At 37.7% G+C, this 26,363-nt stretch overlaps 2 protein-coding genes across 4 annotated transcripts in view; both read left to right on the top strand.

Annotated features, from left to right (window-relative positions):
• The window catches only part of LOC128213719 (uncharacterized), a 34,034-nt gene extending 19,336 nt beyond the window's left edge, over positions 1 to 14,698 (top strand). The window contains exons 11-35 of one of the 3 annotated variants that reach the window (XM_052919740.1): positions 194 to 366; positions 594 to 652; positions 826 to 1,079; positions 1,428 to 1,469; positions 1,654 to 1,707; positions 2,226 to 2,398; positions 2,663 to 2,721; positions 4,169 to 4,422; positions 4,735 to 4,770; positions 4,951 to 5,010; positions 5,496 to 5,668; positions 5,867 to 5,925; positions 6,103 to 6,356; positions 6,820 to 6,873; positions 7,830 to 7,919; positions 9,099 to 9,293; positions 9,482 to 9,715; positions 9,970 to 10,148; positions 11,354 to 11,415; positions 11,704 to 11,993; positions 12,200 to 12,324; positions 12,554 to 12,612; positions 12,745 to 12,926; positions 13,545 to 13,726; positions 14,078 to 14,698. In XM_052919740.1, coding sequence (XP_052775700.1) covers positions 194 to 366; positions 594 to 652; positions 826 to 1,079; positions 1,428 to 1,469; positions 1,654 to 1,707; positions 2,226 to 2,398; positions 2,663 to 2,721; positions 4,169 to 4,422; positions 4,735 to 4,770; positions 4,951 to 5,010; positions 5,496 to 5,668; positions 5,867 to 5,925; positions 6,103 to 6,356; positions 6,820 to 6,873; positions 7,830 to 7,919; positions 9,099 to 9,293; positions 9,482 to 9,715; positions 9,970 to 10,148; positions 11,354 to 11,415; positions 11,704 to 11,993; positions 12,200 to 12,324; positions 12,554 to 12,612; positions 12,745 to 12,926; positions 13,545 to 13,726; positions 14,078 to 14,464 — 3,689 coding nt within the window. In that variant the 3' untranslated portion in view covers positions 14,465 to 14,698. The remainder of the gene's footprint in view (positions 1 to 193; positions 367 to 593; positions 653 to 825; positions 1,080 to 1,427; positions 1,470 to 1,653; positions 1,708 to 2,225; positions 2,399 to 2,662; positions 2,722 to 4,168; positions 4,423 to 4,734; positions 4,771 to 4,950; positions 5,011 to 5,495; positions 5,669 to 5,866; positions 5,926 to 6,102; positions 6,357 to 6,819; positions 6,874 to 7,829; positions 7,920 to 9,098; positions 9,294 to 9,481; positions 9,716 to 9,969; positions 10,149 to 11,353; positions 11,416 to 11,703; positions 11,994 to 12,199; positions 12,325 to 12,553; positions 12,613 to 12,744; positions 12,927 to 13,544; positions 13,727 to 14,077) is intronic. The other 2 variants (XM_052919742.1, XM_052919741.1) reach the window with 2 other exon arrangements.
• A 5,287-nt stretch (positions 14,699 to 19,985) lies between these two features.
• Positions 19,986 to 23,668, top strand: LOC128212827 (low affinity immunoglobulin epsilon Fc receptor-like). Its single transcript, XM_052918170.1, has 5 exons — positions 19,986 to 20,058; positions 20,619 to 20,704; positions 21,055 to 21,145; positions 22,004 to 22,220; positions 23,485 to 23,668. The coding sequence occupies exons 1-5, from the start codon at positions 20,007 to 20,009 to the stop codon at positions 23,501 to 23,503; spliced, it is 465 nt and encodes a 154-aa protein (XP_052774130.1). The 5' UTR covers positions 19,986 to 20,006; the 3' UTR covers positions 23,504 to 23,668.
• The last annotated feature ends 2,695 nt before the right edge of the window (positions 23,669 to 26,363 follow it).

Raw genomic sequence — 26,363 nt, 5'->3', positions numbered from 1 at the left:
TATCCTGCTGTGCAGTTTTGGGGGGTTTATTATAGAAATGGACCCTAAATGGCCCTGAGCCCAAAATCAAATAAACAGGAAATTGGCGACTACTGTGACATTAGTGCAATTAGCAGGAGATGCACAGCAGGGGAATGTCGTGCCAAACATTCCTTAATCTAGGCCTTTAATGTTTGAATAACCCCCACTTCAGGTGAGGGAGAGGCAGAGGGGTCGACGACCGAGTGGTGTCCCAAGGGCTGCAATGTCTCCAAGCTGACCTGGAGCTACAATGCCACCAGCCTCACTGTGAATGTCGTGTTCCAGGGCATCTCTGACTTCATGACCAATTGGATTGGAGTCGGAATCTCAAGCGATCAACAAATGGTACGTTGCGCTCCGTCGACAGAAATCGCGAGTTATATTTCATTCGGAGAATAGTCTACTTTGTACTTTCACGCACACAATATAAGGAGTATGGTCATGCCATTAACATATGACATTTTGTTTTGTATGTTTTAATGATATACATTTTTTCATCGGTTCAGTATCTACAAAATATTTTACTAGTATACTTTTCTTCGTATGCGTTTCTTGACGCCTTAGTTATTCAGTTTCAGTCTGATGCGATATTGCTGTATGCGGGTGACCAAGGACTCGTGATCTCTGACAGGTGTGTAATAACAAGAATGGCACAATTATATTGAGCATTATTAAATGGTGAAGATGTAGATCGATTGGATGCTAATTTATAACATATTTCAATGTTGATTATGAATTATATTTCATGTAATTGGTGGATACTGGTATTGCATTTCACACAATAATTCCCTCCCCTCTTAACAGATTCCTTGGACCAAACAGGGCACCGCCAACCGTGGACGGGAACCAAAACGTGATTCTCGAATCAGCGAATCTCAGCGATGGCGTCGTTAATTACACGTTTTCACGTGCTCTCGACACGGGAGACAGCACCGACATGCGGATCACAAACGACACGTTTTACCTACTATTTGCCTTCGGACCGAAATCAGGAAACACAATAAATTATCATCAAGAAAAATATTTCTCTCCAGAGCTGTGCCTTTCCCAATCCTGTGGTACGTGCCATTTGCTAAGATACCGAAGACATGTGCTTTATGTTGGTTACTTCCTTTTTGAATATTACCGTTAAATGTATCCACTTATTAATAGAAAACTGCGTAAGAGACACGTGGCAGGAAATACACATAGAAAAATGCTGTTAAGGATTATCCACCGATAACAATAAATAGAGAGTATATAAATCCAATTTAGCATTGAAATTGACACCTTATGGACCGGCATTCTTCGATCCGGTTCCGTTTCCTCTTTGTGTCGGCTTAATATGCACTGCGATGTATTATGGATATATTTTATAATAGTGGTGTCATTTTCATACGATTAATTTTAATTGAACGTTCTTGTAGCCGAAGCACTTGCCGAAGGAGAAGGCGAGGGCGAGGGAGAAGGTAACCATTTTACATGACATACATGTGCAGTAACTAGCAAACAGATATCAATATGCCAATTAAAAGTTCAATTTGAAATGATTTCAATAAGTGTGCATGCAGATAATTAAAAAACACAATGTTCTTTTTCTGTTAAGCTGTTATTTTGGTTCAAATACATGTAAGTTTTCCTTTTCATTTAAAGACGATGGAGAGGGCGATGGAGAGGGTGAAGGAGAGGGTGAAGGTGAAGGTGAAGGTAAAAGTCGGCAACTTTCTAAATTACTTAAATTACTGATTCAAACGAAAGCTACTCACTACAGTATTTTACTAAAGTAATCAAATACAAGATAGAGTACGTTGGCATCATATTTTATTAAGTGGGTGTTAATTCAACGATTTTGACATGTTTTGTATCCAATAAAAATGTCTTCAGAAGGAGGGGATGATGGTGTAAACATGTGAACATTTGTTTTTAAAGCTGCATTTTTAAAGAAAAAAAACAAATATGTTCAAAGAATTGTAAAACTTTGCGGGATATATTTAAACAAAATGTTCCTTGCGCCAAGCAAATCATGTAAGGACGGAACTTTTTAGTGATCAAGTGGTTATTTTATTATTGAAAATGTGGTTTGTCTATTTACACTTCGATAAAAAAAACATTACAAACTGGTAATCACTGAACATAGCGACAGAGGATATAACTGCATTAGAGTTTGAAAGAGTTAAGATCAATCAGTTTGATTAAATTTAATGCATTAATAACCCCAACTTCAGGCGAGGGAGAGGCAGAGGGGTCGACGACCGAGTGGTGTCCCAAGGGCTGCAATGTCTCCAAGCTGACCTGGAGCTACAATGCCACCAGCCTCACTGTGAATGTCGTGTTCCAGGGCATCTCTGACTTCATGACCAATTGGATTGGAGTCGGAATATCAAGCGATCAACTAATGGTACGTCGCGCTCCGTCGACAGAAACCGAGAGTTATTTATTATTCGGAATAAAATCTACATGGTACATGGCAGTAATTCATGCATGCAATATAAGGAATCGCTTTGGCTACCGAGTAAGGTCATGCCCTTTACACATGACAGTGTTTTTTGTGTGTTTGGTGATATACATGTTTACATCGGTTCGTTATCTACAAAATGTTGATAGTCTAGTTTTCTTCGTATGCGTTTCTAGAAGTCTTAATTTAATGTATCTCTTGTTTCAGTTTCAGTCAGATGCAATATTGCTGTACGCGGACGAGCAAGGACTCATGATCTCCGACAGGTGTGTAAATCGTACTGAATAGAATTAAATTATGGAGTTGTAGATCGAATGAATCCTAGTCTATTACATAGAAGAAAGAAGAAGAAGATGTAAGTTTATTCAAGGAAATATAACACACAATATATATTTGAAATAGGCCAACATGACCCGTGATCAAACTCATCTAATACAAAGACTTACGTATGCAAATTCAAATAGCGAACAAGTAAACTATACACAAGTATAATTGTATCAAATAAATAGCAGCTTTACCTATAGAGTTTGGTGTACATATCATAAATAAATAAATGAACTTAACTATTACATAGATAATGCATAATTTCGTTATGATGTCTGTAAATGTGGGTCTTTACTTTAATGTCTACATAATACAGTAATACAACATGCATATGATATGTATCAAATGTGAAATTTAATTATTTTACAAAGTGTACTACTAATGCATTATATTCTTAAAAGTACAAACGTGTCTAACTTTAATTATTTTGTGTCATTCCCACACCACTACAGGGCAAAAACGAAATATAAGTAGGGTTTACAGGGTAAAGCTATGTCGATCTTAGTATAGTATTGTTTTGCTTATCAAATAAAATGCATGGCTGTATTTCAAAGAACATTTTATACAGATGAAAGCACGCGTAGTTTCCACTCATTAGAAATCTATACGTGAATATACGTTTTCCTCATTTCAAATGCTTTAAATATATATACAGCTAAAATTTTTAAGATGTTTGCATTTTCAGACTTTAGCATAGAAACTGCCTTAAACATGCTCGGTCTCTCCCTATAATATTTCTTAATGTATTTACATCGTATGATTTTGTACAAAAGACATTCAAATAAGAGGTGGAACTCATCTTCTAAGTTATTGCATGCTCTACATAAGCGATCATTTCTAGGAGTGTTTGTCCACCTTCCAGTCTCAACCGAGAGCCGGTGTGATGATAGTCGTAATTTAGTTAATGCTATTTTATATTTATTAATGTTTACATTCTTCAAATATGCCTGAAACCCAAAATTTGCAAACACTTTATAGAACGACGCTCTAGTTGAGTTTTCTAATCTGCTGTTCCATTTTTTGATAAAGATATCCTTAACTCGACGCTGAAAAATACTGATGAAAGTTTTTGTGTTCCCACCCCTTGGGCAATTCAGACTTCATGAAAACCATAATTACACAACATATTTTTAACATTTACTGCCCAATTAATTTTTCTTGGGTTAATTTCAATTTCATTTAACATCGTTTTATACACAACCTTTGAATACTTTCTGTCACAGCAGTGTACTATTTTGAACCAGTATTTTAAAATGAATGCCAATCGCATAAAAAACAAATCTATTCTTCCTAATTCGCCACATACGAAATCATTTTATTAGTAATTATAAATTATATTTCATGCTATTAGTGCGATAGTGGTATAGCAATTCAAACTCCTCTTTACAGATTCCTTGGACCAAACAGGGAAGCGCCAACAATGGACGGGAATCAAAACGTGATTCTCGAATCAGCGTACCTCAGCGCTGACCTCGTTAATTACACGTTTTCACGTGCCCTCGACACGGGAGACAGCGCCGACATGCGGATCACAAACGACACGTTTTACCTACTATTTGCCTTCGGGTCAAAATCAGGAAATGCAATAAATCCTCATCAAGAAAAATATTCCTCTCCAGAGCTGTGCCTTTCCCAATCCTGTGGTACGTGTCATTTCCTAAGTTAGCGACGACATGTGCTGGTTATTTTGTTCCCATTAAATGTAATAAATACACATAGGAAATTTGCTGTGAAAGATAATCCACCGATAACAATAAAAAGAGTATATAAATCCAGTTTAGCAGTGAAATCGACACCCTATGGTTATGGCCGATGGACCGGCATTCCAGCAATCCGCCTCCGATTCTTCTTTGTGTCTGCTGCGATATATAAGGGTGATATATAAGGGTGATATATAATATGATTAGTGTCTTTTACATATTCCTACGATTATTTTGAATTAAAATTTCTTGCAGCCGACGCACTTGCAGAAGGAGAAGGCGAAGGAGAAGGTAACCCTTTTGCATGACATACATGTGTGTAATTAACAAATATAAATAGACCAATTAAAAGTTCGACTTGAAATGATTTTAATAATTGTGCATGTATATGATTAAAACAGCAAAATGTCCTTCACCTGTTAAGCTGCTATTTTGGTTAAAATACAAGTGATTTTTCCTTTTCGTTTAAAGACGATGGAGATGGCGATGGAGAGGGCGAAGGAGAGGGCGAAGGCGAGGGTGAAGGCGAAGGTAAGAGAAGGCAACTTTCTTTTTAAAGTACTAATTCAACCAAAAGTAACTCGGTATTTTACTAGAGTAGTCAAATACAAGATAGAGTACGTTGTCATCATATTTCATTAAGTTGGCATTATTTCAACGTTGTTGTCCAATAAAAAATGTCTTAAGCCGAAGGAGGGGATGAAGGTGTAAACATGTGAACATTTGTTTCTAAAGCTGCTGTTAGTAAGAAGAAAAAATGTACAACTTTGCGATGAGATATTTATGCAAGAAGTTCCTATAACCAAGCAAATCACGTATGGACGGCACTGTTACGTGATCAAGTAATTACTTTTCTATTGAAAATGCGGTTTAACGATTTACACCCCGTTTAACAGAAACATAAAATAACGGTAACCACTGAACGCAGCGACAGGGGAGATAACTGCATAAAAGTTGGACAAAGTTAAACACAATCAGTTTGATTTTCTTAAATACATTAATAACATCCACTTCAGGCGAGGGAGAAGCGGAGGGGTCGACGACCGAGTGGTGTCCCAAGGGATGCAATGTCTCCAAGCTGACCTGGGGCTACAATGCCACCAGCCTCACTGTGAATGTCGTGTTCCAGGGCATCTCGGACTTCATGACCAATTGGATTGGAGTCGGAATCTCAAGCGATCAACAAATGGTTAGTTGCGCTCCGTCGACAGAAACCGCGAGTTATTTATTATTCGGAGTAAACTCTACATTGTAGTAATCCATGCATATAATATAAGGAATGGCCTTAGCTACCGAATAGGGTCGTGCCATTAACATCGGTTCGATATCTACAAAATGTTTCTAGTACACTGCTTCGTATGCATTTCTTGACACCTTAATACTTCAGTTTCAGTCTGATGCGATATTGCTGTATGCGGGTGACCAAGGACTCATGATCTCCGACAGGTGTGTAACAACAAAAAAGGCACAATTCTAGTGAATTTTATCAAATAATTGAGGTAAAGATAGATTGGATTCTAACTTATGTTGCATGTTTCGTTATCAATCATAGAATATGCGCCCTGCTGACAGTGGGATATTGGTATTTCAATTCACACAATAATTCCCTGCCCCTCTTTATAGGTTCCTTGGACCAAACAGGGCACCGCCAACCATTGACGCGGGTCAAAACGTGATTCTCGAGTCAGCGTATCTCAGCGCTGACGTCGTTAATTACACGTTTTCACGCGCTCTCGACACGGGAGACAGCGCCGACATGCGGATCACAAACGACACGTTTTACCTTCTTTTTGCCTTCGGATCGAAATCAGGAAACACAATAAATTATCACCAAGAAAGATATTTCTCTCCAGAGCTGTGCTTTTCTCAATCCTGTGGTACGTGGAACTTGCTAAGATATCGACTACATGTGCTTTATCCTGGCCATTTCGTATCTTGAATATATATTTATATATAGAGAGAGACAGATGAGGAGGTGACACGTCCCAAGAAATACACATTGACCAATCGCAGTTGATAATACAAAATAGATTATAGAAATACAATAAAGCAGTGAAAAATACACCGACGCAGTTGTCAGATGGTTTTGGCTGATAGAATGGCAATCTAGCGATCCGGGTCGGATTCCTGATTGTTCCCTGCGAAATGTGTATACATGATACATATATATCTTGCATTTGCGTGATTGTTGTAAAACAAGTACAGTTAGTTATGCTGTTTTAAACTGCTTGGGTATTACAGGTTGATACACCCGGTGCTGGTATTTTGCTGACGAACAAATATAAGAAAAAATGTCTATTACATAATCTTACGATTAATTTAAATTGAACTTTGTTGTAGCCGACGCACATGCTGAAGGAGAAGGAGAAGGCGAGGGCGAGGGTGAAGGAGAAGGTAGCCGTGTTTACATGACATTTACCTGCACTAATTAACAAACAAATATGAATAGACAAATTAAACGTTTAGTTTGAAATAGTTTTAAAAAACGTGCATCAATAGTATTAAAAAAGCACGATGTTCTTCCCCTGTTAAGCTGGGGTTTAGGGTTAAATTTTAAGTAAGTTTTCCTTTGCTTTTAAACGCGAATGAGAGGGGGAATGGGATAGTTAGGGAAGTCAAATCTGTTAAATAATAATTCCTCATTCAAATGATTGTGACTTCAGTATCTTATCTACCAAAAAATCAGGGTAAATTAATGAGCAACCATCTTTCATCACAATCCGGTTGAATATATAAATACAATCTTTAGGTCTGATCGGAAAACATGCAGAATTTGTATACATATGTGATTTTTGTATAATAACATGTTCAGTTAAAAGGCAGCCAACTAATTTTGAAATGTACTAAAAAAAAACATACGCGACATAAATGTATTGTTACGACCACCAAAAGCAATAGAGAAATAAAAATAAGCAATATTTTTTACAACAACAACCATTATTACTTGAAACAACAAGAAACAAGTAAAGATTTCAATCTAAGATCGATGTATTTGGTATAGGTGCATACAGTTTGTGTAGTGGGCCGTATGAAATTAAACTTTTCAAAATGTGTTTCATTTTTGTCGCATGATTTTGCTTTTTTTTTCAACTTAAAGCGTTGAAGTATCATCACTTGGCTGCCTTTAAACAACAGTTATTTCTGTAAAATAAGGATATACCGTTGATTGTGTTGAACTTCTTCATACGCTCAAATCGAAAAATGTTATTTGATACAAGAGGGAGAAGGAAACATGGGAAAGGGCAATTGTAAATTGGAGTGAATAGGAAACAGTGGGGAGCTAATCGCAATACAGTTATTCAATCAAACTGAACAACTCTTAAATGACAAAATATATTTGAATCTGCCAGGAGAGGGCGAAGGAGTGGGTGAAGGAGAGGGTGAAGGCGGTGGTGGAAGTTGTGGCGCCCAATTTGCTGGAACAAGTTCAACGACGGGCGGTGAGTGACTTTTAAAGATGCACTCTTCCTCCCAAATAAGCAGTACCACAATTGATACATTTGTTTGAATTAGGATTAATTAATATCGAAAACAATGGTTCTTATGAAGGACAACGTGTTTAATTTGAAAGAAAGGTGCAGAAATACATTTGTATGTATTGATTTTAATACGAGTATCACTTTAATACCAGCTATTATTATATACGAAAAAAGCTACCCTCACTCGAACAGGTGTAGTTTATTGTCTTATCTTCGTATTTTCGTATCCATTTTATCTGCATTCACGACATGAACAACCGAATCCAGAGCCCTTAATGTTTCACTTTACGCAAGACCGATAAAAGTGCCTTCAGTTTTGAACAAGCACCCGAAAGATTCAGGTCGGTTATCAGTGGGTTAACAATTTCGCATTTCAAACTCCAAAACTTAAAATGCGTTTTCAAGAATTTTTATTGTGACACATTTATCAAAATCACGGACCTATCAACCTTATAGATACGTGTCAAAATGTAATCAAAAACAGCCAATGAACATCCTCTGCACACTTCCATGTTAGGCATGTTCCGGTTTAAAGAAGGCTAGTTCGTTTATTGTTCATGTTTAGGAAGTCGGATTCCAACAATGGATTTCCTAGGTTATAAACACATTTCATTGAGGTATTTTATTTCTAACAGACCGACATACAGGAAATTTTACCTCTTCGGTAACATATGTTTACAATAAGATGCTTCAACGTGTTAATGCATAAAAACAAACAAACAGTAGGACCGAGTGTATATCGAGAAAACAACAATTTCATGCGCATCATCAAAGTTGTTATATTATAAAATTTTATATACAAAAAGAATAGGTAATCTGTTGTTTTTTTCTATGAAAACCATTAACGAACAGACATAGTTTCGTGCCTGTGATTTGACGTTAACCATTGTAAACACTGGAACACTGATGGTCTTACGTGATTAAGGTTTTTAATTAATAAAAAAAATATTATATAGTTGAAATAAGAACAAACACAAAAAGACTGATATTTTCTCTTCAATTTGATGATGTGAAACACTATTCTGAAACGTTTATTTGTATATACATAGTTCAGCATTGTGTCTTTCCGACATGCATCTACAATACATTCTTACCTCGCACGTGTCCGACAACCATGGCCACTTTGTTCTCTTTCTACAGACGGTATTCACGCCATGGACTGCACTGACATTGTGATCGGGTCGGCTGTGGGGCAGTTATCCAGGGTGGGGGATTACTACACCCGGGACCGCTCCACACCCTTGGCCGACACCGAGTATGGCGGCACCGACAGCCTCACAGCCGCTATTGGCGAGGAGAACGGCGGCTACACCACAATACTCTTCAGAAAGAAGGGTGCGATTTTCAATCTTTATAAATATAATATATATAGTTAACATTGAAATAAAGGATGTCTTATTATAGGATTATGTACTTAAATGTATATATATATTCATACATTACTATGCACGATTGAAAATCGAAAGTAAACGTTTACAGAACGAACACATAGATGGTTTTTAACGCTTCGCATATCCATTTAGTAAATGCAAACGACCCGGCAGATCACAGCATACTTCCGGGAGCTATGCATGTGATCTGGGCGCGCGGGCAGCCGGCCGGAAACTACCACCACGTGCCCAACTCGGGGCTTGAACACTCGGGCTCCAACCCATCCATCCCGAACTACTACTATCGGGACGAGCTCAAATACCACGGGAGGGACACTAGCAACTCGGCGTACGGACATCGCGGATTCTTTACTCTAGACTTCTATGGTTAGTATGAGACAACCAGCGTTGACCTACGTTCGTGTACCAAATGCTTTCATTTACTTAGACATGCCATTCATATCAATTATCCATTATTTTATTACTTTGTAGACATTCATCTTACTATTAAAGTTTCTGTAATTCATCGTACAGTAAATGCGCCCGTCCGGCACAATGATCAGCATAAATAACTAGGGTCATGATATCCACTATTGTTGGTAAATTTAATGAATTTTGCCACCCGCATTTTCACAACTCAGAAGACCCGCGGTCGTCAGGCGATGGACAGGGATGTAACGGGGCGTACAACAGCCCGACGGGATCGTTCAGCGCCTCCTGGGTGTTTAACGAGACCACTGGGGTCATAACCTTCACAGTCGGGGCCGACATTCAGGTCAACCAATGGATGGCTATCGGACTAAACGCTGAGAACAGAATGGTAAGGAGCTAGAATTTTTAAAGTAAATTTTATATTAAAAATACGTGTGCATATTATGTAATACCTTTTAGATAAAAGTATACGCCCGGAACTATTATGGTGTATGTGTCCAGCCAATTAAAACCATCTTTTGCACTGTATGTTCAGTTGTGCGATTTGTATTATAATATAAAACTTGGCCATGTTCGTTTACGTTTGAGACTCAGGATACCGTTTCGTCGTAACTTCAACCATCTTAAATCTAAATCTGTATAAACTTCACAAATGGCATCACATTCATTGTTCCCATTTCCTCAATGTTGTGTTTGTTTTTAATACCGGCTAAAGTTCAAATTCACGCAAATATGAATAATGAAACTATGACACTAAAATAGTTTCATTTTACTAATAAAATCGGTAAAAATCGTTAATGAAACGGGCTCCACACCCAGAAAGGGGAGTTCTTAAATGTTTCAAAATGGATTTAATAAAACTCTGATAATCAAAAGTACGATGATGAAAACGCGAAATCACGGAACTACGATGGTGAAAACGCGAAATCACGGAACTGCGATGGTGAAAACGCGAACTCACGGATACTACGATGATGAAAACGCGAAATCACGGAACTACGATGGTGAAAACGCGAAATCACGGATACTACGATGATGAAAACGCAAAATCACGGAACTACGATGGTGAAAACGCGAAATCACGGATACTACGATGATGAAAACGCAAAATCACGGATACTACGATGATGAAAACGCGAAATCACGGAACTACGATGGTGAAAACGCGACAGTACGATGATGAAAACGCGACAGGGCGATAACGAAAACACGATAATACGACAGTATGATGATGATAATGCGATAAACTATCGTGTTTTCATCATCGTACTGTCGTGTTTTCATCATTGTACTGTCGCGTTATCATTATCGTACTAACGAGTATCGAGTTTCAGATCAACACATTCATAGGCGATGGCCTATACGGCATTCCGTACATATGAGTCTTATTTCTCACACACGTAAACCAGACTCCAGAACGCACACTTGAATGTGGCGAGTAAAAGTTATTTACGGAGACGTCCCGAAGACAAGTGCCTGATTATATTGTGTAACCGCTATCGCTATTAAGGTTTAGGAGAATTGCTCTTGAAAGAGCAATTTTTACAACAAATTTCAAATATAAAGTTTGGAGTATTATTCTGTTATATACAGTTTGGTGCCGATGGGTATATGGCATGGATGGATGGAAACGGGTCGCCAGTCGTCTCGGACAGGTAATGGACTCTTTGTGATAGTAATAACTTATCATTCTTTTCAAACTAAACATTTACATATCGAACTACGTTGGCTCTAAATCGCTTGGCTAGAATTCCTCGTTGGGTTGGACGGGATGTAAAGGATCGATTTCTTTATTTTAAGGTAAGCATTCCCGCTCGGCTCGAATTTTCCAAGGTTCGAGGTAATTTTCCCTGTGAGCTAACGGGGTTCGACTGTATCTTGAATTTAGGCGTTTCGTCTTTCTATATGTAAAAGTCAATACAAAACCGCTCCAACTGTTACAGGCATCTGAGTACGAACAGCTACGTGCAACCAATCGCAGATGATGAACAAAACGTCAACGTCATATCTGGTAACGTTACTAACGGGAGAACGTACGTTACATTCTCGCGTACACTAGACACGGGGGATGACGTCAACGATTTTATTTTCGACGGTTCGGCGTGCGCTTACCTCCTATTCAGCTGGGGAGGCACGATTACAGTGGGAGGAGGGGTCAGCGCGACCTTGACCCAGCACGCGCAGAGGGAGGCCCCCGGAATCATCCAGTGCTTTAAAGACTGCGACAAGGCAGGTAGGTGCCGTGTTAAGTTTTGCTTAGAGTGAGTACAATATCGTCACTGTCCAAACATGAAGAGGCATCGTAACGGTACTCTATATATACCACCCCTTGTGTATTTTCTTTTGACGTGGAACTTTAAGTAAATAGTTCACATATATATTTATATTTATATATTATATACGTTAAATAAATACACTATTTATCGACGTGTATATCAGTTACTGTGAGTGTGGAGCGCGAGGTGCCGTTCATGATTGTCCTGTCACAGTTGCTATGGGACAATCGCTATGACAACCCCAACTCGGAACAGTTCGCAGAGCTCAGGGACTATGTTTTACCAAGGGTATACGTCTTACTTTTCATTCATGACGATGAAACCTGTTCAAAAGTCTGCGTAAATCAGTAACAATTGTTCTGAAGTTAAACGGATTATCATAAGTTGTATATTGTATGAACTGTGAGATTTATCTTTAGATCTTATTTCCATAGTGTTCACTAATTCTCGTTACTCTTTTATGTGTTCTGTGTAACTTATGCTAGTTGCATTTGTAAACAATTGATTGTAATTTCAGCTTGAGTCGGTATTCGAAGGATTGCAAGGATTTAAATCTGTCAAAATTTACCGCTTCCGGTAAGTTTTCCCTATTTTTCCAAATACAAATTTATTTGAAGCAAGCATAGCCATTATTCTCTTACACAATGTTATACATCGGAACGAATATTAAAAAATGGTGTTACTCTTCAAATAATATATCCCTTTCAGAGCCGGAAGCGTGCATGTTGACGCCGCCGTGGTTCTAGAACGTTCGGGCGAGAAAACTTCTGACGTTGAAAGCGCAATGAAGACGGACGTTGACAATGCCATCAAGAACGACATCCTGGAACCTGGCTCACTCGGCGACTATGCCGTTGGTCAAATGTACAACGTCGGCAATCCCAAACCAGGTACATTAACATGCTTTACAAAAATGAGCATATCTAAATACAAACCCCACAACTAGATCTAGTTACTCTGAGATGTAATAATTAAAAGTAATTTATTATTTATAGGTCATTTCCATTTCGATTCGTGAATGTGCCTACTTTTAATATCGAGGCGCTGGCTTTTGATCAGTGGAGCGGCTACCATTGGCAGGCGCATAATTATGTACCTATACGCGAGTACGCGGCTAAATACATGTACTCATGATTCTGACAAAAAAATCATTAAGTTGCAGCATACGTACTTGACTGCATCATCCTAAATCGGTCCATTTCCCAGAATTAAATAAAGCACCTCAGAACGCCCAGAATGCACCTTTGTTTTCAAAGTTTTCCGAGAGGGGGCATGCCCCAGACTCCCAGCACAATTGTGAATCCACATGAATAGAGGGCTAACTACGCCCCCAATTGGCGCATAGTCAATTAGTTATAACACTTATAATGTATATAATATGCGCTACTGATATGCATTTTGGTAGATTTCTATCTTTGTTACCAGACATACCTGCAAAACTCAACAATGCTCACCTACTTACTCACTTTTTAGCGCTGAAATTTTAACATAGTATCTCCCTATGACAGTGAGTTCACCTCCCCGACCTGACGTACCGGTTGATGATAAAGACGAAATCGGGACGCTTGAGTACATCATCATTGGGGTCGTCATCGCCGGCTTATTGTTCCTCACTCTGCTCGTAATTGGCACCTTTGTCAAACGCCGGCTTGCCGCAAGTCCAACGGAAGATATACCAAAGAATTACCACGTAAGTTTTGTTTAGATATTTCAGCCCACCTGGTACAACGCATTGCATTTTGGAGTTGCTCATTCGGCTTTAATTCGAATGTGTATTAACTCATTTATTTGTTATAAAGATTGATTGATTAATCGATCGATCAAATGGGGTATTGGCTAATTTATCGATTGATTGACTCGTGAGATAAACAAGCAGTAAATGTGATGCATAATGCTGCACTAGAATATGAACGCTGTCAAACTTTTGTTTTACATTGAATAAATCACAAACAAAGAAATGTTACTTTATTAAATGATTGATTTTGGTATTTGTTGATAAGAGATATATATATATATATAAATATTATATATATGGTTTCAGTATACTGGTCAGAGTGGTACGTATTACCAGGCGTACGCAAATCCACCCATGGAGCCGACGTCCTACCACCACTCGTCGACCGGAAATGGTTCAACCGCCAACTGGAAACACCAACCAAATCAGCCTGCAGTGTTCTTAAACGGTGGTTACGAACACATACACCATCCCGCGCAACTCAATAACGTTGGTTACGCGGAGCTCCATCTTGACGGCTCCCTGGTCAGCGGGAAAACGGTGCCGGGTGAGCAGGTTGGTCAGGGTGCGTACGTTACTAGGGGATATAACGGAACGGACGTGGCGTACAAGAAGACGGATGATCAGGGCGATGTCTACATAAAATATGTGCCCCATTCTGAGAGTGAAAACGCCAAATATGTGTACATGTAAATAAAGAAGATGACACTATGAAGCGACAAGATAAAATCTATTTAAGATGCTGACAGATCTTTTTTATCCAATAAATTGTGCCATGTATATTTGATTACATACTGTGTCAAAACGGCTGTCTATCAAAATTATTTAATCTATTTATTTCAAATATTTATTTGAAATAAGACTTTTTATAAGAAATGTGTTGTGTTCGTTCACTATGTTTGCAGTACGAATAAATTTTACACCATTTTTGAGTACCATTTTTGAGTACTGGTTCCGCTTAATATCCTTAAATTTTGAGCATATTTATTGGGTTAGCGTATCCGAAAGTCACCATGAGTTTAATTTATTTTAACGTATTTTATCAACATATAGGTCAAACAACACGTCATAGTATGTCAAACTATTTTGTAATTAATATATTGAAACGGAAAACAGAGCTTTTAATATTTCTCTCCGGATGGATTTATATACATTTATATGCATTAATAAGCGGTATAATGCACACTTCAGAACATAAAATATGCATGAATAATTATGTTACAACTACGAACTTGTATAAATGCAGTACATCAGATTTAGGCTAAGCAAGTTGTAAAAAAATATAGAACCTGAATAAGGGAGATAAAAAAGAGACAACGGAGGGAGATAAGAACGTTTAGATGAGAAGGGGATAGTTTAGATACTAGGAATCAAAAGCGTTTCGAATCCATGATGTAATTCTCAACAATTATAAAGATTCTGCTTTTGCTCGCGTAGACGACGGCGGCGGTATTTCCATATACATGTACAATGAATTAAACATTTACTTCGCGACTAAGTATTTCTCTGATTTTCGAATTTAAATGAAATTGTCTGGAATTGGTGAGTTTTATTTTCGACTTCCATCCTGCTTAGGCATTTTTTTGGCAATTAAGGGTACTTAGTGTATTTACTGCACTTAGGACGTATTCTAGCATAGATGACCTGCAAACGTGTATTTCCGTGGTAGCAAAAGGCAGGGCATGTTGAAATTCGACTATTAAGAAACCGTTTAAAAACTGAAATGCAAGGACTATCCCGGACGTGTTCTGGAAAACATTCCATATTCTTGAGTAATTCCTATTACTTAAAGGTGATGGTGTGAGGGGTGAAATACACTCTTGTGCCATTCCATTTTACATTTTGTATAGCAGACATTATATATGATTAAGGTGTCTTTGAGAAAGAGTATAAGTATCTTCCATGGTCGAGAGTGTAAGATAGGTTCATTCCGACCCCAGCGTAGGGTGTTTTGCGAAAACGAGGTTTACCGAGTTTCCGCAAATAAACCCTGCGCGAGGGTCGGGATGAACCTATCTTACACGAGCGCTTATGGTAGATGCTTTTTCTCCCACCTCAGTTAAACAAAATTAAGTAAAAATGTATTTTTTTGCCGGAACTCTTTTGTGCTTAGTGAAAATAATTGCGTACGGATATGCAATAATTCGTGGTTGTCATGGATATTCGCGCAGTGATTCCGAGTATGTAAATGGTCTGATCGGTCTTTAAATAGTTCAAAGAAGAGTGAAGCATTATTTCTTGAAAGGTGCGTGAAAACTGTTTTCTGGTGACATTTGAAGCGAGAAATGATTAACTCGCGTCCTAAATATTGCCACAAGACAAGGTTTCCATGATGCGCTACAGACGACAGTTTTCAACAAGGGAGGTAATTACAATGTGGTAACCATTAAAAGAAGTTCCATACGGGCATTTTATCTTCGCCCGTGGGCAAGATTATAAGTATCTTCCATGGCCGAGAGTGTAAGATAGGTTCATTCCGACCCGAGCGTAGGGTGTTTTGCGGAAACGAGGTTTACTGAGTAATCACGAAATCATGACAGGAAGTTGCCGCGAACTCCTGATTCTTGTAGCTTTACGAGCAGACCATTTTGTCAGAGGTTTTGCTGACACACAAAAGAAAACACCGTTCAAACTTCAAGACCTTCATTAAAGGCCTTACAAAATGGTGTATAAAGGAAAGAAAGATGATTGACAGTGGAATGTAAAAAAGGATGTAAAAAAGTTCGAGGGTGATTGAGGATGTGCTTGCATACAACCCGGTACAACACCTTTGTACCTGGCAATGAAATTGGGCGGTAGTTCACAGAAACTGTCGGATCATCTTTTTTTAAGATATCTGCGAGTTACCAATACTGAACTCTGTGAACGGTTATAGTAAAGTCCTCGCGGAACCCCCACTTTTCGTTTTACTCCACGGATTTTCCCCATCGCAAACATGCAATGTTAATATGACGTTATCCGTGTTCCTTTGCATTAAGGTATGAAGTCACACATACGTCAAATGTTTTTCCGCTAGGGGAAAAATCTCATTATATATATATATAAAAGAATAATGAGTGTCTTTACATGCTCAATACACTGTGAATAAAAAATGTCATTATTCCTGAAACTTTTATACCTTGAGTACACATTTTTCCTTGAGTTATTATTTAGAAGAGAGATTTAAACAGTTCTTGCTGCCCTAGAGTTGAACAGTCATTTTGGAAGAACTGTCATGGCGGATTGCGCAATTTATAGAGTTTGTTTTTAAATGGTGATTTTTCTTTGGAATAATTTGACCCCAATTTTATTGGCTTAATGGTTATTTAAAGCTTTTTCTTAAAAGGATCAATTCACCTTGAAATAGAGAGGAAAAGACGATGGTGGTGTGAAAACTTGACACTTTCTTGCCCTCCGCGGCTGATCAGTGGACCGAAGAATTACAACCGCCGAGTCCCCCGGAGGTGTTAACACCGCCAAACTCCGAGGAAAACGATACGAATCTCCTACTGTATCTAAGGTTATTTTACTTTCTACCTTTCTCTTTAAGTTATCGTGTTAACACATTATTCTTCAGACTCACTTGCACAAAATACGGTAACCCTTTGTAAATTGTAACATCGTAGTTAGTTATTAAAAAAAGAAAATAAAGCCTAATATTTTTGCGGTAGCCTATATTGTGCTGCTAACTGTGATTTATTTTATATGACTGATCAGAAAGTTGATTCTGACACAAAAATATAAAAAATAATGTCAAAACAGTCAATCTGATAGAGTACAGTTTTAAATTTACGTACTAAAATTTAACATCACAAAACTGAATTGCACCAGGTCACTGGAAGATGTGCCTAGGACTGCGAATGGAAATGATGACTTTGCATAAGTAAAAGTAGTTCATTAAATTAAACAAAGTGTAGTGTTTTAACGTGTAATTTATGTTACAAATTGATTTCAACTGAAATGTAATATTGCATAGATAATTAAGATTCCTAAGAATAAAACCATATGTGGCTGAACTGCTTAATTAAATTATTCGTGATAAACTTGCAGCGAAGTTAAACGTAAAGAGTTTCGAAGGGAAAATTGCCGAGGTGCTCGGATTGGATGAGATTGACTCGATAAATGACAATACGCCATGCTGTGACAATGACCTTCATATGGTCTTACTTTTGTATTATGATGACTGATAATGATAAATGCAAAATTAAAATTACCTGCCGAGACGAGGGTCTGCGAGATAAAATGCTGTGTTAGACGCATCTTATATTTACCTTACATGATCTAAGTTCAATTCGTGGACAACAAAACATTATTAAACCAAATAATAAGCAATATTAAACTTCTTATTCGCAAACCAATAACAATATCAAGAGAAGCGAAGAACCAAACCGGAAAAAACATAAAGAATATAGACTCGCATGTTTCCGTTAATAAAATTAACTTAATACGTGTTAAGCTATGCCACTTCAAGGAATAAAATACGACCATATGTTTCCGTGATTAACAAAAGAGACATGTTTAGCAAGGTCTGGGAATCCTACTCCCAGGCAAGGTTTATAGCTTAATTATGAATTGTTGAGTTATGCTAAAAAGGTTAGATCGGAGGTTAAGTGCTTCTCACTATCACCATAACTATGTGACTGTATTCAGTATGTTGTTGTTTTAGATCGACACCGGTTCTGTGTATGCTACACAGTGGGGCTCCAAGAACCAGTGCGACGAGGCTTCAGTTCTGGCGTCAGGGACGGAGGTCGAGATGAGAGCCAGGCTCCGTGACGAACAACGTCCACGTCCACCCAAAGCTAAAAGACAAAAGATGATGAGTTCATTTTACTGAATGAAACTTAGTTCGGCTGAACGTGGAGTAATAGTCGCTGAAAGTCATAGATGAATAAACACGTCCACTTTGAAAACAATTTAGTTGGTTTAACACATAAATGTAAACAATAACGATAAAGTAATAATGTAATTTGTAATGTCACAACATGCTCCGTACTGTGCAGGTGCAGAAGAATGCCTAGAGAAGAGAGGCGGTAGCTGTAGGACAAAGAAAGACCGCTCCTGTGGCAATCACTGCTGCGTCCGTGACTGCATTTGTCGTGTCTTCAGCTGCCCCTCCCATGGCTACAGTAGCAGCTCCCATGACAGGCGCTTCTAAGGCTACCATCGCTGCCCCCTTGACTCCAGCTCACCTTACTCCCGATCTTCTGGCTACTGCTTCGGAAGCTCCAACGCCCTTGGCTACTGCACCAATGGCTACCGCTCGGGTGTCTTCCAGCGCCGTAGCTACCGACTTCCCCACTGAGACACCCTACAGACAGCCATCCTTATTCAACGTCCTGGTTTGGATGACGGGGGCCTGCATGTCATTTTGACAGCATTTGAAAACCACTACCGGCACCAAACGGAACCATTGACGCCCTAAATCGTCAGCTGGCAGAGCTAAACACGGAGTTACGCGACATGCGGGTGTTGCTGGACACCCTATGTGACTTAAATATTGAAACAATTATTGACAAATAAATACAGGATATTTTCTATTTACATTGTATTATTATTATTGAAAATTAGTGAAAATGCTGAAGTGAAGGAATGGCATCTTTTACCCTTTTACCTTGAACTTGAGGTCGTTCTCTGAATATGAAACTTGGTGTATAGATAGATGGTAATGACATTATAAAGTGTTTCAAAAACACAAGAACACAATTTTTATCTGTGTAAAATTAAAAATTGTGAGTGATACATTGGCGCTTTTTAAATGAGGATTTTTGACCACGTAACTAAAATCTTTGTAATCGAGGCTTATATTTTTTAACTATATGCTAACATCATTTGTATGTTTTTTAATAAAAATAAAGCAACGAATTAGTGAAATAGTACTCTTTCCACGTTAATCTTTGCCATTTATTAAGTCTAGAAAAACATACTATCAGGCAAGTGTCAGTGCTAACAAATGCCACAGATATCAGTACAATCTCTACCAAGAATGTCGCTTATGTATGAGGTACTAGACATAACCCCCGTCATTTCCATTTTAAAATGCTTTATTTATTAACATTGTTAATATTATAAAATATGTTAAGATTGAAATAACACTAGCTTCCAACATGTATGACCTGTGATGTTTATCTTAACACAAATTCTAGTCGACCCCATTTGACAGTTTGAACTGTTGTGTAACTCGTGATAAGACTATAGGAGCTAGTATTCAAAGATAAAATATGTTGTTTCTTACTTGAACATATTGTTGCACACAATGAAGAGCGTTTACTCACTTTTTATATTAACCTTTCTCATCAAGGCTGTCTGTAAGTATCTGAACTTTTTACTTGCTTTAAGTTATGCTACTAAGTAAGGTTTCTGGTCCGTGTCAACTTGTAAGCGTAGACATTTACGTATTCCGTAAGCTAGTTCAAGTGGTTTCCGGTCCATGTCAAATTGTAAGCGTATATATTTACGTATTCCGTAAGCTAGTTCGTGTGGTTTCTGGTCCATATCAAATTGTAAGCCTATAATTATATTTACGTATTCCGTAAGTTTATTCATGTGTCAAATTATAATCGCATATAGTTCCGTATTCCATCAGCTTGTTCAACTGGTTTCCGGCCCATTTCAAATTGTAAGCGTATATATTTACGTATTCCATGTCATACTTTGTCAGTTTAATTCTCAACTTGAGCTTTAGCAAGTTAGCACATCTGTACGTGATCTATTGGTGTGTTTAAAGATGACGAAAAAGTCTCAACTTATGTTAACAAAACGTGTTGTCCCGTTATATCTATGTCCATCATGAACTGTAGTATATTTAATTTCCTCGGATATCACAATAATAATAGTGCTTATTTGTTTCTAAAATTAATAATCATAGTGAGCAGCTGCCCTGACGGCTGGTTGACACATGGACAGGAATGCTACCACTTCAGTCATGATGCGGAACCCTACTTACTTGCTCGGGTAATCTAGCGGTGCTGCAACCTATTTATAACGAATACATCCTACCTCACCCTATAAACAATCCCTGCGCCAGGTTTTGCGTTTAAAATGTGCCAGCCAATGAGGATGTATTCTTAGACTGAGTTAGATGACATGAAATAGTATCTTAATCATTAAAATAGCTCCTTCGCTATTCGCTACGCTCACTTCGCCCATTCTTAATCACATAGTAATAATAGTACATAGTCATATTCGTGTTGTGTCTTTTTTTCATTTTTATTTATAAAAACATCATGGATCAGTTATTCTCGTACAGTGTATGATACTAAAGCTAAAGATTATCGGATTTATCATTAAACGTCCTGTTGCAGAGTGCGTGTCAGCTTCTAAAGGGATCACTTGTAGTTATTGAAACGGCAGAGGAAAACGCCTTCATCACAAGTCAAATACAGAATTTGCAGAGTAAGTAGACTGTACTAAATTGACGGTAACGTTTACAGCATAAGCTGCAGGAAATGTTTCAGGTTCAATGTAGCATATATTTTTTTAACTTTCTAGCTCATTTCACATTGTAGCAAACAAATATTGAATTCATCTTGCGTACAAGAACAGTAGATTATGAACCTTATGATATAACGAACTTGGTTTCTATGGTATAAGTTACCGAAACTCGATAAAGCGTAGCATTAAATAACCAAATTAGAGTTAAGAATGCATAAATGCCCAACATAATTAGCATCACCACCTTTGTTTTCGGATATATAGAACTCATCTTGGTCGTCATCGTACTTTGGCAAATCTAATACTTGTAGAAGGAGGGAATGCTAATGATAAGCCACTCGACCTCTGACCGCCTTATCATCGGATAGGTTTGCTGATAAGCCACATCTTAGCTATTTATGGTTTACCCGCATTATTAGCTGGTGTTCAATAACTCTAACCTGTTACAGAACATCAACAATCGCCATCCATTTGCATTTTTAATCATAATAAAATAACAATAAAATCCAACTGTCAATCAAATAAAAAAACGCTCCTACCTCTAACTAAAATAACTTCCCATTCAATAATAGGCGCGCACTTCAGTGCGGCGCCAATAACTCATTTATGACGGCATATTTATATTTAATGAGTTGTATTGAACTCAAATCTACATAGTCTCAAATATTCTACCTCTTCAAATAATTAAAGACGTCCAATTTAAGGTATCCAATTGAATTAAAGATATCATCAACTGAATTAGATACATCTTCAAATGAGAGATTTAGTGTTCTATAGAGAAGGAGAATATACTATATAATATAAACGTGAATATTTTAGGCGGTTCGTACTGGATGGATCTAAATGACCTTCAAGAGGAAGGCTCGTGGTTGTGGCAGGCAACCGGAACAGCTCCGGAGTACACAAACTGGATGCCCGGTGAACCAAATAATACAGGAAACGATGAAAACTGTGCGCTTATTTATAAGGGTGGAAAATGGAATGATGGTCATTGTACCACTGTAAGCCGCTACATCTGTGAACACACGGACGAAAGGTACACGGATACGATAGATGATTCAACAGCTCTTGCACAATGCCTTAACATATTTTTTATAATCAATATATTTAAATGAGATATTTGTATAAAACAAGACTTTTTCTATCCAAATAAATGAAATCATATTGAACTGTCGCAATAAAGTTTCCCTAAAATATTTATAGTATTTACAATCCTGCACAGGCCTGAAAATGTCGACATTCAACAACATCCTATAAATCTCTTACTCCCAAATAAGATTTACCACAATAAATACAATTGTTTTAATATTCCAAAAAAAGATAAATAAATGTCAAAAACAATAGTACTTAGGAAGGATGCCGCGTTTAACTTGTTAATAAGGTGCAGAACACGCGTTTTTTCCACCTTATAAAACGATAGTAGATAAGAGTAGATCTTTTAGCATTCACCATTCATTTGATATTTTTGTATTTTCAGTTAGTAATAATAATATCTGTCATGTGTTCCCGTTCCGGATAGAAAAATCCGACACGAGGGCACCTGCGTTGCCAGGTAACGAGGCTTGCCGAGTTACCGGCTACGCAGCGTGTCCGAGGGTCGAATTTTTCCATCCGGAACGGACACACATGATAGATATTTTTCTAGCATACTTTAAATAACATTTTTTTGTGAAGAAAATACATAAGAAAGCGCGTTTTTGTACATTTCACGAAAAAGCGCGTGCGATGATGTTTACTGACGTCATGACGCGCAGTAATTTGTATTCACTGCATACGTCAATAAGTTCCTTCGCTATCACGTCTTTTAAGGGTTATTTTGTTTTGTTTTTTAAGGAATATTTTTGTAAGTTAATGTTAATGGGACTCATCTATTGAAATCGCATAACTATGGTTACATTTAGTGTTTAATAATAGAAATTGAAAGTATTACGTCATAGCGCGTGACTCATCTGGCATGGGGGGGATGCCAGATGGAGTTTTCCAGCACGGCTAAAATCACCGGAAATGCCTATCCGGTGTGCTAGAAATACACATATACAATCTTGTTATCAGAAATTAATATTTTCCATAAATGAATAAGTTAGTAAGTAGTTAAATGTTTATCACTCAGAATGTATGTTCGTTATACATGTGTATGTATTGATTTTGAATAAGAGTGTCACTTTAAGCTTTATCCACGATCTTTGCTCCTCTGTTCATACATTTTATTTCATAGGCCACACTATAATATACTTGAGTTCTTCATTTTATTAGTTTTTTTCCGGTTTGTTTGCCTTATTTTCAATTTCTTCTGTTTTTAGCGCGCAGATCGTTGGCTAGGAGTGGTTGGGAACGTTCATTTTTAAACAACGCTGTCAACACTGTATATTTACACCTCAACTTCCATTCCTTAAATGAACTGCATTCGGCAATTGCGTTCATCAATCGATGAACGCAACATCTTCGGATATGTTCGGATCGTAATTCATAGCATAACAATATACATGAAAGCTATTGATCTTGTTATTGTTTGTATTGTGTCAGCATGTCCCGTAAAATATTGATCAACATTTTAATAAGTGTTAGTTTATTATATTTTAAATATATTGGTGCCAGAAGTGTTTTATGTTTTTACGTTTTAAAGTGATTTCAAGTGGTTGATCTTTTCCCGCGTTATTGTGACGTCATTTGAAAAAAAATGTTTCCGGTTTTAGTCGTTCTATTTACAGAATGGGTAAGAACGGATTAGTGGAAGGTTTTCTTAAATGTAATGAAGTAGTTTTTTAACAATTTTTGAATGAATTAATGAACTATTGGTGTAAATATAAGGAATGAATTGCGGGGTTGATGTAATTATCGGGGATATGAACGCAATTGGGTTGGTCAAAGTACGCGTGGAGTCCTTCGGACTCCACACACATTGACCAACCCAATTGCGTTGATACCCCGATAATGACATCAACCCCGCAATTTATTCTTTAAGTATACATCAAGAATTTTGTGATAGGTTGTACTTATAACTTGGCAATGTTCATTACTCAAAAAGACTTTATTAAAAATAAAGTATAACCTTCCACAGTCTTATTTTAAATGAAGCTCCAACATATTACATGGTGCTAACTCAATAGCTTTTTTATTTTCATTTGATTTTGGTTATATAACATCAGCATATCGGTAAGCCCGAATAGATTTTTAACATTAACCATTTGAATAACATAAACATGTGACGGTCAGTTAAATATAATAAGTCCTTAAAACTTGGCACTGTAAGGCCATTAATTTCAGAGGACCGCTGGTATTGTCTAATACGTCTTTAAATCTTGGCACTGTAAGGCCATTAATTTCTGAGGACCGCTGGTATTGTCTAATAAGTCCTTAAAACTTGGCACGTTAGGCCATTAATTTCAGAGGACCGCTGGTATTGTCTAATAAGTCCTTAAATCTTGGTACTGTAAGGCCATTAATTTCAGAGGACCGCTGGTATTGTCTAATAAGTCCTTAAAACTTGGCACGGTAAGGCCATTAATTTCAGAGGACCGCTGGTATTGTCTAATAAGTCCTTAAAACTTGGCACTGAAAGGCCATTAATTTCAGAGGACCGCTGGTATTGTCTAATAAGTCCTTAAATCTTGGCACTGTAAGGCCATTAATTTCAGAGGATCGCTGGTATTGTCTAATAAGTCCTTAAAACTTGGCACTGTAAGGCCATTAATTTCAGAGGACCGCTGGTATTGTCTAATACGTCTTTAAATCTTGGCACTGTAAGGCCATTAATTTCAGAGGACCGCTGGTATTGTCTAATAAGTCCTTAAATCTTGGCACTGTAAGGCCATTAATTTCAGAGGACCGCTGGTATTGTCTAATAAGTCCTTAAAACTTGGCACTGTAAGGCCATTAATTTCAGAGGACCGCTGGTATTGTCTAATACGTCTTTAAATCTTGGCACTGTAAGGCCATTAATTTCAGAGGACGCTGGTGTTGTCTAATAAGTCCTTAAAACTTGGCACGGTAAGGCCATTAATTTCAGAGGACCGCTGGTATTGTCTAATAAGTCCTTAAATCTTGGCACTGTAAGGCCATTAATTTCTGAGGACCGCTGGTATTGTCTATGTCCATAACTCAAAGCAACTCCATAAGCAGTTATACTTGATGGAAACAAAACATCTCGCAAGGCCTAGGTGGATTCAGAAAAGAAGAGTTTTGAAGCATTTTTCATTCCCGATTGTTTCGACCAAACCAGGGACAGCTAGTTACATACGCACTATAAACTTTGTGTGTTTTTTTTACTGATGGGCCCGGTCGGTGGACGTTGTAGCTGAAGGGTAATTTAACATACAGATCACCTTTAAATCACTCTTAGTATGCCGACTGTATGAGGTACGAGTGCACCAAGATGTTTTCCATTTAGTGTATTTTTTAAATAGGCCGTAACCCCCTCCCCTTTGCGTACTAAATACACGTTCATTTTCTACTTGAATTTAGCGTAGCGTAACAAGTTTGGAAGTTTGTGAGAGTTGCGATAGCCCAATTTTGAGTTGATGCCCACGGCGTAACATCCTCTTCAATCCCCAGAACTCATTAAATCATGAATACCGCGTACCAAAAGCTTCCTCTAAAATACCCATCAATTTGATAGATGAAATATCATCATAGAAATCCCTTTAATTAAACAATTCCCAAGTTGGCGGCCTAGCGTTGATAATCGCTTCAGATTGATAATTTGTGCATACAAACAATTATTATAATATCATTGTTTAAGAAAAAAGCGTATTTAAAAATGCCATGAAATTGAAAACAATTTAAGGCCGCTATGTTAATGTATGAATAAAAAACATTGATTTATCATTGTTTTCCAAGAAAACGCATGAAGAATTGCTTTGAAATAGAGAAAAAATAGGCCTCGAGGCCGCTAACTTCACGCCGCTAGGTCGCTAGGCCACTACACGTACATCGTAACGTTAGCAGACCGTTATAATCATTACATGAGTATCAAAATGTGGAGTGGCGTAAAGTTAGCGGCCTAGCGGCAATGTTGGGATAACTGCCTTTTAATGGTCAGTCATAAGTAAGTTAGAACTCACTGGAAGTTTTAACGATGTTAGCGATCGCTCAATCACGATAGCCCCGGAAGACACGGCTACGGAATGACAACGATCAAATTGTTGGCTAAAACCTCACACCTCATCGTTCGCCGAATTTT

Source organism: Mya arenaria, chromosome 13 (genome assembly GCF_026914265.1).
Source record: "Mya arenaria isolate MELC-2E11 chromosome 13, ASM2691426v1".
NCBI classification, from domain to species: domain Eukaryota; kingdom Metazoa; phylum Mollusca; class Bivalvia; order Myida; family Myidae; genus Mya; species Mya arenaria.
The sequence above is the reverse complement of the archived record's forward strand: the minus strand, read 5'-3'. Positions and strand labels throughout refer to the sequence as shown.